The sequence below is a fragment of the Homarus americanus genome, unplaced genomic scaffold (assembly GCF_018991925.1).
Source record: "Homarus americanus isolate GMGI-L3 unplaced genomic scaffold, GMGI_Hamer_2.0 scaffold22733, whole genome shotgun sequence".
In the NCBI taxonomy this organism is placed as follows: Eukaryota; Metazoa; Arthropoda; class Malacostraca; order Decapoda; family Nephropidae; genus Homarus; species Homarus americanus.
In genome coordinates this window covers 7,901-23,333 of record NW_024748281.1, presented here as the reverse complement: position 1 = coordinate 23,333, position 15,433 = coordinate 7,901, and the positions used below count along the sequence as shown (strand labels likewise).

General features: G+C 44.2%; 1 protein-coding gene across 1 annotated transcript; it reads left to right on the top strand.

Moving 5' to 3' along the window:
* Window positions 1-801: 801 nt before the first annotated feature.
* Window positions 802-1,395, top strand: LOC121880233 (casein kinase I homolog HRR25-like). The gene has a single exon (XM_042387389.1). The coding sequence runs from the start codon at window positions 802-804 to the stop codon at window positions 1,393-1,395; it is 594 nt and encodes a 197-aa protein (XP_042243323.1).
* Window positions 1,396-15,433: the final 14,038 nt, after the last annotated feature.

Genomic DNA, 15,433 nt, shown 5'->3' with positions numbered 1-15,433 from the left:
CATCTTACACTACATCACCTTCACTATCATCTTCACTACATCACCTTCACTATCATCTTCACTACATCATCTACAGTCTTCACTATCATCTTACACTACATCAACTATACTACATTAACACTATACTATAAAGACAATGTCCTGTTACCTCTTACTACAATAATTCTCTGCCCATTGATGACAAACGACTACTGTCAGTGTACAGGAAGTGCTAGTATGTGTTGGTGTTGCACGACGAACAAAATAACGAAAACAGTGGTGTCCGGGTGGCGTAAAATGAAGCGGCTCCTGTGCTGCAAAAAACCACTTACCGACTCCACTTCCCACTCACCTCAACCCACTCCACTCCCTACACCTACTCTCACTACTCCCCCCCTCGTTTCTCTCACCACCCCCTTTCTTGTGTCTAAGAGCATCTCAATTCCCCCCCACACTTCTTTCCCCACACCTTGTCACTCACCCCCCCTCACCCCACACCCCTTCCTTCCTCTCACTACTTCCACTCGCACCGCTCTGTCTCGCATGTCAATGAGCATCACAACTCTACCCCACTGTACTCCATCAACACCTCCTCCCTCATCTACCCACACCCCCCTCATCTCCCCATTCCCTCTCTCACTCATCCACTCCCCCTCATTTTCCCACCCCTCTCATTGCTCTCCCCATTCCAACTCACCCGATTACATTTTGCTGTCTCTTACGGAGGTGCAAACAATGCCAGTTATAAGGCGACTTGGGGAAGGGACTTTCGGGGTAGTTGACCTCATAAAGTATAATAAGGACGTTAAAGTTTTAAAAAAAATGAAAAGAGTAAATTATGCGACATTCATTAAAGAAGTGAAGATTCAAAGGAAGCTTGACGGTGCCGGTGGTGCCCCCCGTATACACGCAGTGTGTCAAGAAGATTCGTCTGTCATCATGGACTACACCGGTATAACTTATGATAAGTACATCAATTATGCCACCACAAGACAAAAGGTTCACACACTGGTTAAAATCGCGGAAGCCTTGTGTGAGATTCACCAGAAAAATATATTTCATAATGATTTAAAAATAGATAATATAACAATTACCGTCGAAGAAAAAGATTCTACCGTCCATATAATCGACTTTGGAAAAGCAACAGACCACGAAGAGTATATAAACCGCGGTAAAATATCAAGATATTGGATTGCACCGGAATTCGCCTCTGGTGGCGTCACTTCTGCTGCGTCCGACACGTACTCTTTTGGACAGCTGGTGCGGGACGTCAGGGACTATATCACTGATAACGGACTAATACTTGAACTCTTTGACAAGATTGTTGGCATGACCACCTGTGAAGATCCTCTCCACCGCGTACCGCTGACAGAAGTTGTACGCGTCATGAATGAGTGCCTACCAATCGCAAACTGATCCTACCCCTGGCCAGCTAATCCTCCCCCTGGCCAGCTACTCCACCCCTGACCGGCTAATCCACCCCTGGCCGGTCAATCCTCCCCCTGGCCAGCTGACATGTTCATAAAATAATAAATAAAATGTACAAAATTATTGAATAATGTTTTTATTCCTTTTATAGATATTGTTTATTATGAATTTATTGTGACAATAACATGTACTACAGTATATAAAGACAGCTGTTGACTGTTAACTGATTCTGCTTGTTGAGATACATTCAATGACACGCTTACAAGTACTGTCATATACATTATAATTTACAACTGTTATGTATCTTATTAGCAGAATAAATAAACAACATTTTTTATACCTATACCATATTTTCTACATATAATTGTGAATCACCTGTACATAGACTAATTAAACACACGAGAAGGTAAATAACAAATTGATATTCTTATAATACTCGTAGGTTGCGTTAGATTACGTTAGGTTAGGTTATGTTAGGTTAGGTTAGATTACGTTAGGTTACGTTATGTTAGGTTACGTTAGGTTTACACACAGAAACACACAATTATTAAGGATTTATATATTATCCTAAATACAAATAAAGGTACTACAGTTATTACAGGATTTAGGAGACGCGATGATTGGTGTGAGGGTGACAACTGATGGTGTGAGAGAGTGTGAGGCAGTGGTGGTGGTGGTATACTGCACGTGATTGTCTCGTTATCACTACTGAACGTGTAGTTACCAGCACGTATGGTGTGTGGGGGGAGGAGGAGTAGGTGTGGGTGTGCTGTGTGGGTGTGGTTTGTGTAGAGTGTGTGTGTGGGGAGTGTTTGTGGGGTATTTGGGGAGAGTGTGTGTGGGGGTGGGAGTATGGGTGCATATTAGGAAGATTGGCTGCGTCCTACAACCCACACGGTGCTATAGGGAGAAGATGTTTAGGATTAGCTTGGTAATTTTAAGGTGTTTTAAGGGATTTTGCGTGATTTTAAGGGGTTTTAGGGTGATTTTAAGGGGTTTTAGGGTGATTTTAAGGGGATTAAGGTGTTTGAACGGCTTTTAACTGAGGTAAGTAGTTGTAGTTACCTTAAGGGGTTTTAAGGGCGGTAAGGGTTTTTGTAGTTATTTCAAGGGGTTTTAAGGTTGGATAAGGGGTTGGTATTTATACTATTGAACATAATGGTGAGATAAGGTATAATGGGTCAAAACTCACAAGAAGAGGATATTACATATAGGTAGAATATTTATAGTAGGAGGATGTAAAGACAAGAAGTTTGGTAGCGTGGCCGGTTAGTTATTTACACTTATTTATCTTATACGTTCTTAAGGGACTACTTCTCAAACACCACTTCGATACAACTATTTATTAATTCACTCAATGACACAGATACATTAATATCAATATCATATTTACATTACTGGATACTGACTCTCGGACACAAACATGAATGTATACACTTCCCACAGTAGGTAACTCACCCTATGGATAGCTCTGACAAAGACTCACGTGTGCCCTGACGGAGGCCCAGCGGGTGCTGCTGGACTGCACAGTAGGTAACTCACCCTATGGATAGCTCTGACAAAGACTCACGTGTGCCCTGACGGAGGCCCAGCGGGTGCTGCTGGACGGTTTCGTATGGGAGACTCTGCTTAGCTGGTGACGCCAGGGTCTGGTCGGGAAGTCTCCCTCCCGACCTGGGGAGAGGACGAGCGTGACTCTGTGTGAGTGAACAGAATAACGACCCGAACGGGAGAGAGATGAGTCGGATGAGAATAGTAAGAGTAAAGAGCGTATTGAGCCCGTGGGGAGAAACAGCCGGTGATTGACCCCTGCCAATTAACACTAAAGTGGTTAGATCTGGACAGCTGTGTTTGCCCAGGTGTGTGGTCATGCCCAGGTGTGTCTTGGCTAGGTGTGGTTTGGTCAAGTCACCTGCTAACTCAAGTAATTAGTGGCCGAGGTCAGGTCCCTTGGGTCCTGACCCAGGGTGTGTCAACCTGGTATGTTGGGGTACCAGGAGGCCTGTACTGCACTCGCTGTTATATGTGTTGTAATTCTCTAGGCTGTAAGCTGTGGTCTGATAAACAATCATTACAAAGGGGTCTTAAAATTTTGTCATTAAGGAGGACTGTAGTTTAATATAATAGACCTGTAAACAGACAGACAAACAGACAAACACACAGACAGACAGATAGACAGACAAACAGACAGAAAGACAGGTAGATAGATAATCACAAACAACCACACAGGTAAACAAAACATCCTAAAAAACAAAACAAAAACATACAAAAACAAATAAAACAGCAAAACACCATCATTATCTTTAACAAATTTCCCATTTTTTATGTTTAAAAAAAAAGAGAATAATGTTGGTAGAGTAACGGCCCATTTTCCTTACCATCCCGCCCGCCTGAGGTGTTGAAACCGACCACACACACACACACACACACACTTAGCTATTTATTTTCATTTGCCTCTAGATTATAAATTATGTTCCTGTGCAGTTTATTACGTGTGGTGGTTGGTAGAGAGAGGGGCGTGTGTGATAAGAGAGGAGAATGATGGTGGTAGTGGTAGGTTGGTTGTGGTTAATGGTGTTAATGGTGGTAGTGGTGAAGGTGTGTATGTGTATAGTGGTGAAAGTGTGTGTCTGTGTGAATAACTCTCTCACAAACACACACACACACACACAAATATACACACATGTACGTTTATCCTTAAAGAGATCATCACATCCACAAACAGACATTTAAAATAATCACCTGTGTGTGTGTGTGGGTGGGGAGGGGCATAAGGATGATGAGGTGAGGGGTAGGGGAGATGAGGAGAAGGGGGAGGGGTAGGGGAGATGAGGAGAAGGGGGAGGGGTAGGAGAGATGAGGAGAAGGGGGAGGGGTAGGGGAGATGAGGAGAAGGGGGAGGGGTAGGAGAGATGAGGAGAAGGGGGAGGGGTAGGGGAGATGATGATGAGGAGAGGGTAGTAGGAGAGATGGGAACAATTACCATAAGTAACCACACACACACACACACACACACACACACACACACACAGGGCCCGTGGGAGAACCTTACTATCCGCACTGCAGTAATTGGGGGAAGACAGTCATAGTGGGAATAAATTAGGATAAAATTGTCTCTATTTTGCATGTAGAGGCAGAATCAGCTCCCATCCCTCCCTCCCCCTCCACCACCGGACCTCGCCATTTGCTCTACCATTTTGCTTCTTGCTGGTGATAAAACTAAGCTAGTGTCTTTAGTCAAATGGCTTGTAAACAGACGTGGGGAGGGGGGGGGGGGTTATGAGGTCTGGGAGTTAGACATATATAGGGTAATTGTATGGCTTTCTGTGTATATTAATAAGTTACTGTTTTCATATTATTTAATGGCTTATAAATGAGTTGAATCACATTACTAGATAAACAATGATCATTCTAACCCAACCCAACTCAACTCAACCCAACCCAACCTAACAACCCAACAACCTAACAACCCAACAACCTAACCTACCTGTACATACGACACATCATCATCATCAACCTAATTCCATATAATCTACCACCACTTCCTCTAACACCTGAGCCATTAGACAGGTCGAAGGTTTTGCTCAATGGCTCTATCTCCCTATAATACAATATAATTCCTATAATAACAACCGTAAGAATTATAGGGAGAGAGAATTGATGCTTCGAGCTATAATATATAATACTGTGTTATATTGGTCATTGGGGAGTTGTATATAACACCTGTAATTATGATGATGGACCTAACAGTATGTAGTTATAGGTTAGGTTAGGTTAGTTGAGGTTAGATTAGGTTAAGTAAAGGTAAATTAGATTAAGTTAGGTTAGGTTAGGTGCCATAACCTCCTCTAGGGTGCCATACCTCCTCCAGGGTGCCATACCTCCTACAGGGTGCCATACCTCCTCCAGGGTGCCATACCTCCTCCAGGGTGCCATAACCTCCTCTATGGTGCCATACCTCCTCCAGGGTGCCATACCTCCTCCAGGGTGCCATCCCTGACCCTCAAGTCGTAATCTCTCCCTCGTGATCACACACCATAGGTCAGAGTGCCTCAGGACCACGGCTGACCTAACTGGTCCTTTGATTACGAGTTACGGCGGTTCGTCACGGTATTGTGTGTGTGTGTGCATAAATTGGTCAATGAAACAATTGCTTGCACATGTAATATACAGTATGTTCACACACACACACACATATACACACACATACACACACACACACCTGACTGACAGCCTGCCATAGTTCAACAACACACATTACCAGCACCTTTGACCAATCACCTTTCCAAAAAGTGACAGATATTTACCATGTTAGATTCAAATTGTGAAATAGTGAAAAACAAAAATTGGACAAAAAGAAAAAAAACGCGTCTTTTTTTTTTCACCAACTGTACAATGGTTTTGGCGTTGTGAAATTTGTTGTGAAAGGTTGTGAAAATGTTATGTTGTGATTCTTATTTGGTGTGCAATATTGACCTGAATTTCACTTATATATTACTTCATATTGCCCCACTGTTGTGTTGGCTGTGTGTTGTGTAGTGTTGCGGGGGGGGGGGCTGTAAACTTGGTTGTGAAAGAGTGTAATGGTGTGTATGTTTGTGTGTGGGGGGGTGATTTGAATATGGGTTGTTGTTGTTGTTGTTTGTGCTGGTGGTGTGATTGTTATTGTTGTTGTTGTTATTATTGTAATTGTAGTTGTTGTTGGAGATCTTGTTGTTGTTGTTGCTGTTGTTGTTGTAAAAGACGGACAGACAGACATACAAACAGATATAGAGAGTTAAAGAAAGACAGATAAATAGACAGAGAGAGATAAAGAGGGAGACTGACAGAGAGAGACAGAGAGAGATAAAGAGAGAGACTGACAGAGAAAGACAGAGAGAAAGAGAGAGAGCAATTAAATAGACAGACAGACAAAAAGATAATGAAATACAAAATCAATAATCCCAATAATTCAACACAGATTATCGTCCAACAAGTTATACTAATATAATCCAGAAAAAAATAGGATCATTGCTTGAATAGAATTATATACGATAATTCACTTAGTATCATAGAATTATAGAATTATCGATTTATTGTGAGCCGATGATACAGCGTTCTGATAATCTCCTATTAGTTCGAATTAGGATTATATGAATTATCTTGGATTAAATGTTGAAGATCAATTTGGTGGATAATCTCATGTATAATATTAACAAATTAAGGGATTATCTTTTTATTTACCGATTATTGGATAATTTGATGTTTCCTGAGATTATCCTCGTGTACATTAGGGGAGAGGGAGGGCAGGAGGGTGAGAGAGAGGAGGAGGGTGAGGGAGGGAGGGAGGGTGAGTGAGGGAGGGAGGGGTGAGAGGGGGAGGAGGGTGGCAGAGAGAGGGAGGGAGGGGTAGAGAGAGGGAAGGAGGGTGAGAGAGGGGAGGAGGGTGAGAGAGGGAGGAGAATTGAGAGAGGGAGGAGGGGTGAGAGAGGGAGGAGGGTGAGAGAGAGGGAGGAGGGTGAGAGAGAGAGGGAAGGAGGGTGGGAGGGAGGGAGGAGGGTGTGAGAGAGAGAGAGAGGGAGGGAGGGTGAAGAGGGGAGGAGGGTGAGGAGGGAGGAGGGTGAGAGAGAGAGGGAGGAGGGTGAGAGAGGGAGGAGGGTGAGAAGAGGAGAGGGTGAGAGAGGGAGGAGGGTGAGAGAGGGAGGAGGGTGAGGGAGGGAGGAGGGTGAGAGAGAGGAGGGAGGGGTGAGAGGGAGGAGGGTGAGGGAGGGAGGGAGGGGTGAGAGAGGGGAGGAGGGGTGAGAGAGAGGGAGGAGGGTGAGAGGGAGGAGGGTGAGGAGGAGGGTGAGAGAGGGGAGGAGGGTGTTAGAGAGGGAGGGAGGGTGAGAGAGGGGAGGAGGGTGAAGGGAGGAGGGTGAGAGAGGGAGGAGAATTCGAGAGAGGGGAGGAGGGTGAGAGAGGGGAGGAGAATTGAGAGTAGGGGTGAAGGGAAGGCACACACACACACACACACACACACACACACACACACACACACACACACACACACACACACACATCAACTTTCAAATACACCAAAATTTACCCAAACATTCCAGTTGATTCATATAATTATTTTTTGGGGTCATCAAACAATAAATATTTAGCAGAGATCAACACACAGACACACACACACACACACACACACACACACAGGTAAACAACATTATTTAATTATTGTTTAGCACCTGTTGGGAGACATTAACAATTATTTTTGTTGGTAGATTTTGATAATTAATCATTTATACATACATACATACATACATACATACATACATATATAATGGTTGCCCCACGTGTAAAGTGTATGGACGGCCCTACAGACACCTAGACGTGAATTTGTTTAAGGTGTAGAAGCTGTCACCAACACAACAACGACAACCTGAGTTAACGAGCTGCATAACCCATTGTCAAGGAGGAGTCCAAGAAGACCGGACAACTCGCCAACTGTACTGGCTAACCATTACCCCGGAATACGATCTGCAAATCGATCAACATCCAGGTTCCCAATTACTGCTGGGTAGACAAAGGCAAATGGCGTAAAGAAACGTGCCCATAGTTTCACCCTGCCCGGGGATCGAACCCGGGTCCACTCGTTTGCGAGGCGAGCATGCTGACCATTACACACACACACACACACACACACACACACACACACACACACACACACACCAACCCAAAATAAAACACGTTCACTTTTATTTCACCATTGTGAGTATAATGAATCCATTTCACAATTCAGAAAGTCTAATTAGAGAAATAAACTTTACAGCCACGCCGATTTAAATTACCTATAATAAATTAATTAAAATATATTACATCCGGTTTATTTTTATTTTTATTTATTTTTTTTTGGGGGGGGGACAGCTCAGTGATACGTGATAAGAAATTATTATTGTTTCTATTATAATCAGGTAATAATAAAATGTAATTCAATGGGGTGAAAGATTATGTAAATATATATAATTACCTTTGAACAGTATCAGTGAGTGGGATTATATACTGCTTGTCTTATTGAGTAGATAATCAGTGAATCATTGAGTAGGTTCACTATATAACTTATTTAAATAGTAATTACATTTGCAGAATATAATTAGCTTACTTAGATTATAGTTAATTCTGTATTATCAGTTAATAGTCAGAAATGTTTTAAGGAATTTTGGTTTATGGTTTTTTAATGAAAGTTATTATATGTTGAGTGTTATATTGTGTTTAGGTCGGGTCGGGTCGGGTCGGGTCGGGTCGGGTTATTTTCTTTTCCAAGCAACAGTTATTCAGGCAAGTTTAGGGAGGTTTTCTAGTATATATTGATGCATTACATATGTTAGAATTTTCTGTAATGTATTGCATCATTTTTGTTATGATTTACTTCTTATTGTAAACCTAGATCATAAGAGAACGTTCTAGAACCTCCCAGGCGTCTCTTGGTGGTGCTAGGATGTTAGGAGGTATTTAATGAGGTAATAAGTTCTTGAAGTGTTTGATGACTTAATAAGTTACTTGCAGTTCTTTTAGCCTGAGTGAATCTAAGATGCATCTTCTCCACTCACTGTATTAATAAATATTGAGTTAGTAATCTGAGTATCACCACTCTACTCCTTCTAAACATTGGTTCCCAGAAAATAATACTTACTCACGTGCCTATACATCTACCACACTACCCAAAACCCTTCCATGAGTTCTGTTATATAATGAAAAGTCTGGGTGGTGGCAGCTACCCCTTGTAAGTATAAAAGGTGTTATACAAAGAATAACATGGTTCCCCAGACTAACCCATGTATAAGAAAGACATAAAACAAAGTATACTTCAGAAAGGTAAGAACATTGAAACTGAGAATACTGTAATGAGACAAAACTCACAAGAAGAATATTACATATAGGTAGAATATTGATAGTATAAGAGTATAAAAGAGAGGAAGACTTTGGTAGCGTGGCCGTGATAGTTATTTACTCTTATCGTACACTGGTCGTGTCTTACACATCAATACACATATATTACGTTCTTAAGAGGCGACTTCTCAAACACTGCTTCGTTACAACTCTTTATTAATTACGAACATGTCATGGACACATTAATAACACCTTCTATTGAAGTTACTAGGACATTATATTACGTTACTAGACGCTCTGACTCTCGGACACGAACATGAAATGAATACACTTCCCACATAAGTAACTCATCCCGTGGAAAGCTCTGACAAACACTCACGTGACCTAGGGAAGGCCTAGCAGGGAGACTGCTTAGCTGGAACACTGGTGTCGGGAGGGCGACTGCTTAGCTGGGACACTGGTGTCGGGAGGGCGACTGCTTAGCGGGGACACTGGTGTCGGGTGGGCGACTGCTTAGCTGGGACACAGGAGGGAAGTCTCGGTCCTGACCGGAGGCGACTTGCCTCCGGCCCCTGACTTCGGCTCGAGCAGGCCTGGTGGTGTCGTAGCTGGCCACCTTGTTACAAGACAACTCTCTCTCTGCGAAATCCCTGAGGGAGGACTAGGACGTCCTATATATTGGGATGCGAGCCGTCAGGTTCAGCTGGTCGGGGGGGGGGGGCGGCGAAGGGTCTCCTTACATTTGACCTGGCCAATGTGAGGTCAGGTCTGGACTCCTTCAGAAACCACAAGTCTTATCTTCTGGGAAAGTCATCAGGTGGGGCCGTGTGTATATTGGGAGAGAGCCGGCCGGTGCCCCCTTACATGTGTGACATGGGAGGGGAGCCTGGCCGACCTACAATCCTCGGTCAACAGCAGAGTCACCCTATACTTTTGACCTCCCTAATGTCGGGTCAGACTGGAGTTTCTGAGATGTAAGTTGTACTTTCTGGAGAAGTCATCAGGTGGGGCCGTGTGACATGAGAGGCCCTGGTTGATTTGTGGCCCCTTGAGTTGGGCTCCGAGGGTTACATTTGACCTGGCAAATGTGAGGTCAGGTCTGGACTTTGTTCAGGGATGTAGGTTATTGTATATTGGAAGAGAGTCGGCTGGTGCCTTCTTACATGTTTTGTTGGGGCCACATGTCACATGGGAGGGGAGTTAGGCTGATTTACAATCCTTGGTCAACCGCAGAGTTACCCTATACTTTTGACCTCCCTAATGTCGGGTCAAGTCTGGCTTTCCTTGCGATGTAAGCTGTGGTCTGACAACCCATCATTACACCTCCCGCCAAGACCAAAGCTTACATGCTCAGAGAACTGATGACACATTTAAAGTAGACAGTAACATCATGTGCAGTATCTAATATAGTCCCTGAGGCGATAATGCATCCTTACATTTTATAAATTATAACATTAGAGATGTATGTTTTTCTACTGGCATAGTTTGATCTGACAAAGCTTACTATACCTCCCGCCAAGATTAAAGCTTCTATGACAGGAGAAAAAATAAAATACATACACAGTAAGTGAACATAGAGTGATCTAAAGATCCTTCATATCTAGCATAGTGTCTGAGGCAAACTTGCAAATCACATTCTACAAACAAAATCAGGTGTTACATTGCCTAACCAGGCCGTGTCAAAATAATATTTCATCTCAGTCAGTAAATGGCTACAACATTGTGTTTCGTAGTGCAAAACATTGATCAAATGAACTCATAGAAAAAGTGACTAATCTTTTTAAAGAAAACATTCTTTGTAGTACATGTTAACAAAAATCAGAGAATCAAATACAAAATGCAAAATGCTCCTACTTCACATGTTAGGGTGTTATATCTTTTTATTACACATCAGCAACATCAACAACATCAGTACATTTGTTGGGTTCAGCATGGCTCAAGTCCTCCATCCAGCTGGTATCTGAAAATAAGGAATGCTGGCAGCACAACAACGGTAGTCGATTGGTCCTTCTGATTATCCACCTTGTCATCGTCGACTTTCTTCTGATGTCAGCACAGCGTCTCTTCTGTCTTCACATAGCACGTTTTTCTTTCTTCAATACCGCACTTTGTAGGTCGTGTCACCACATCTGACTTCTTCTCACTTCCTCCTGGTTTCTATAATATTCCAGATGATTTTTCTGTTCACCTGCGCTTCCTCTACGTTTAGAGCATTTTCATATTCCAGATGAATTTTCTGTTCATCTGCGTTTCTTTATACATCTTCATTTTCATATTCCAGACGATTTTTCTGCTCATCTGCGTTTCTTTATACATCTTCGTTTTCCGTCATATTCCAGATGAATTTTCCTGCTCCATCTGTATTTCTTTATACATCTTCGTTTTCAACATATTCCAGACGATTTTCTGTTCATCTGCCGTCGGCCCCCTCCGGCCGGGATGAAAGCCGGTCCACTGCTTGGGCTGTCGTCTCCTTAGATGACTCGTAAGGCAGGTTCCGCGGACCAGGCCTCGCCCTCCGTACGTGAGTGTCGGCGAGACCAAAGACCGTCCTGTCTTACACCTTCCACAGTGGTGAATCCCTCCCTGGCTGGGCTCACCAGGGTTCGTTGTGTGGCGCTTCATTCCACACTCCTTAACTTCCCAGTAGAAAAATATAAACTCTTCTTAATCCTAGACCAGGTAGGACTTGAAAGAAGTGGGGTGGTGTGTGGCGGGTGTGGTGCTGCATTCCTCACGCTGCATTCCTCACGCTGCTACTTCTCTTCTTATATGTGCTGTGGTCGGATTCCGGCTAGCCATGGGGCGATACTGTGTGTGATATTTGCCAGAGAAACAATCCTAAAGGGATGATGGATTAGTTGGAAGTGCATTCGCAAAAAAAAACAAATATTTACTTTATACGTTACGTCAATATTCTCATTAGGCTGGGTCGGGGAGTGAAGCTCTGCTCATTACCTTGAATATTATTTATCACTACGCATCAAAGAGTACATTACAAATCATACTAGCATAAAAACACACTGAGTGAAGCTCTGTAATTATCGCAATATTAAGTAACACTAACCACCGATTTCAAAGCATAACTCACGGGACAAAACATATGGGGATTGGTGGTCACAGCGGCCTAGGGGAGGCGAGGCGGGGCGCGGCTACGGGGCGCGGCTGGCCAGGCCGGCGCGGTGCGGCGCGGGGCGGGGTGGGGCGAGGCGTGGCGGGTGAGGTTGAGGGAGCCGGGGCGTGGTTGATCGAGCCAGGCCGGGGCTTTGCGGGGCACGGAACGGCGGGGCGGGGCAGGGCGGGGCAGGGATGGGAGGAAGGGTAAGGAGGGTGAGGTGAGGATTAAGACAGGGAGGAGGATGTAGGTTAAAAGACATGTTAAGTTATAACAGTTAGTACAGACACCGCTTTCATAACTGAAACAATTTCTACGTTCAACACTGACCAACAATCAAACTGCTCTTGGGCTACTGAGAATGTCACAGATCGCGGGGGACACTGAGAAATCACGTTAAGCACTAAACATATTTCTAGAAAAAAATTCGCGCATACCACGCCGAGAGACATTTACTTGAGCTGTAACGGTGACACACTAGGACACTTTTCACGCTACGACGCAACGACACAGGAATTACTTATTACACAATTGTAGACAATACTTAGACTGAATCAAATGAAGGATGAAACGAGCCAGGTGTTATGGCTAACCGAGGGAAGGCGTGAGTTTACGTTAAGTTCGCTGCTACCATTATAATAACTAAGCAAGGGAGGCATGAATTACATATATAGTTCGCTGTCACCTATAACAAGGGACAAGGAGGGCGTGAGTTACATATAGTACGCTGCCGCCAATATAATGAAACTATATCTTGCATGAACTCCTTATCACGCACTTTCGAACAATACTCAAACAACGAGTCAGGTGTTATGGCTAAAATGAGGGAGGGCATGGGTTTACGTTAAGTACACTGTTACCAATAACAAGGGACGAGGGAAGCGTGAATTACATATAGTTCGCTGCCACCAATATAATGTTACGAATGCAACCACCCTTGTACTGCCTGCTTCGTCAAGATAGTTACGAGATTACTTCAAAAGATTCTAACTATCACTGTACTGAACACTAAAGTTAAGAGGCGTGAGTTCTTACTTTAAGTGCGCTGCCGCCATTGTAATGAGACAAAACTCACAAGAAGAATATTACATATAGGTAGAATATTGATAGTATAAGAGTATAAAAGAGAGGAAGACTTTGGTAGCGTGGCCGTGATAGTTATTTACTCTTATCGTACACTGGTCGTGTCTTACACGTCAATACACATATATTACGTTCTTAAGAGGCGACTTCTCAAACACTGCTTCGTTACAACTCTTTATTAATTACGAACATGACATGGACACATTAATAACACCTTCTATTGAAGTTACTAGGACATTATATTACGTTACTAGACGCTCTGACTCTCGGACACGAACATGAAATGAATACACTTCCCACATAAGTAACTCATCCCGTGGAAAGCTCTGACAAACACTCACGTGACCTAGGGAAGGCCTAGCAGGGAGACTGCTTAGCTGGAACACTGGTGTCGGGAGGGCGACTGCTTAGCTGGGACACTGGTGTCGGGAGGGCGACTGCTTAGCGGGGACACTGGTGTCGGGTGGGCGACTGCTTAGCTGGGACACCGGAGGGAAGTCTCGGTCCTGACCGGAGGCGACTTGCCTCCGGCCTCTGACTTCGGCTCGAGCAGGCCTGGTGGTGTCGTAGCTGGCCACCTTGTTACAAGACAACTCTTCTCTGCGAATCCCCGAGGGAGGACCAGGACGTCCTATATATTGGGATGCGAGCCGTCAGGTTCAGCTGGCCGGGGGGGGGGGCGGCGAAGGGTCTCCTTACATTTGACCCCGCAAATGTGCGGTCAGGCCTGGACTTTTCAGAACTATCTGGGAAAGTCATCAGGTGGGGCCGTGTGTATATTGGGAGAGCAACCGTGAGAGTTCCCCTACACTTGACCTCCCAAACGTCGGGTCAGACTGGAGTTTCTGAGATGTAAGGAGAAGTCATCAGGTGGGGCCGTGTGACATGAGAGGCCCTGGTTGATTTGTGGCCCCTTGAGTTGGGCTCCAAGGGTTACATTTGACCTGGCTAATGTGAGGTCAGGTCCGGCCTTTGTTCAGAGAGTAGGTTATTGTATATTGGAAGAGAGTCGGCTGGTGCCTTCTTACATGTTTTGTTGGGGCCACATGTCACATGGGAAGGGAGCTAGGCTGATTTACAATCCTTGGTCAACCGCAGAGTTACCCTATACTTTTGACCTCCCTAATGTCGGGTCAAGACTGGCTTTCCTTGAGATGTAAGCTGTGGTCTGACAACCCATCACTACAATACAATCTATATGAAAGGAAATGAAAAGAAAGAACCTTGACTTGGAAAACATAAGTAGAGAAGCATAAGAGTTACTTATATAAGAATATATGAGAATATAAGGTATATAGAGGTAAAGAACATATAAGAATAAATATATATGTAAAGAATGGAAGGAGAATAAGTATATTAAACAGGGTATTCATTGGAGGAATGCTACACAGAACAAATAAGTATGAGTAAATAGAATACTAACAGAAAACAGTAGCTGGATGGAAAATTATTGAAAAGAGAAAACCCGGCCCGTTACAGGTGTATGACTGTGGGTTGATGGGTGAATGACTGTGGGTTGGTGGGTGTTTGACTGTGGGTTGGTGGGTGTATGACTGTGGGTTGGTGGGTGTATGACTGTGGGTTGGTGGGTGTATGACTGTGGGTTGGTTGGTGGGTGTATGACTGTGGGTTGGTGGGTGTATGACAGTGGTGACAAGGATTATTTGAGCTTGACAAAATTTAGATAGATAGAAGCGTGGTTTAGTCTTGTTCAGTTTAGTTTAAATTGTGTTTAGGTTAGGTTGGGTCATGTCAGGTACAGAGTTCGGCCAGGGTCAGGTGGGGTTAGGTACAGAGGCTGGCCAGAGTCAGGCATAGAGACTTTCCAGGGTAGGGTCAGGCACAGAGGCTGGCCAGGGTAGGGACAGGTAGGGAGGCTGGCCAGGGTAGGATCAGGTAGGGAGGCTGGCCAGTGTAGGATCAGGTAGGGAGGCTGGCCAGGGTAGGGGCTGGCAGGTAGAGCCCGGGGGTGGCGGTAAT

Coding starts and splice junctions, on each gene's coding strand:
- LOC121880233 (XM_042387389.1), top strand. CDS start 802: ATGAAAAGAGTAAATTATGCGACATTCATTAAAGAAGTGAAGATTCAA.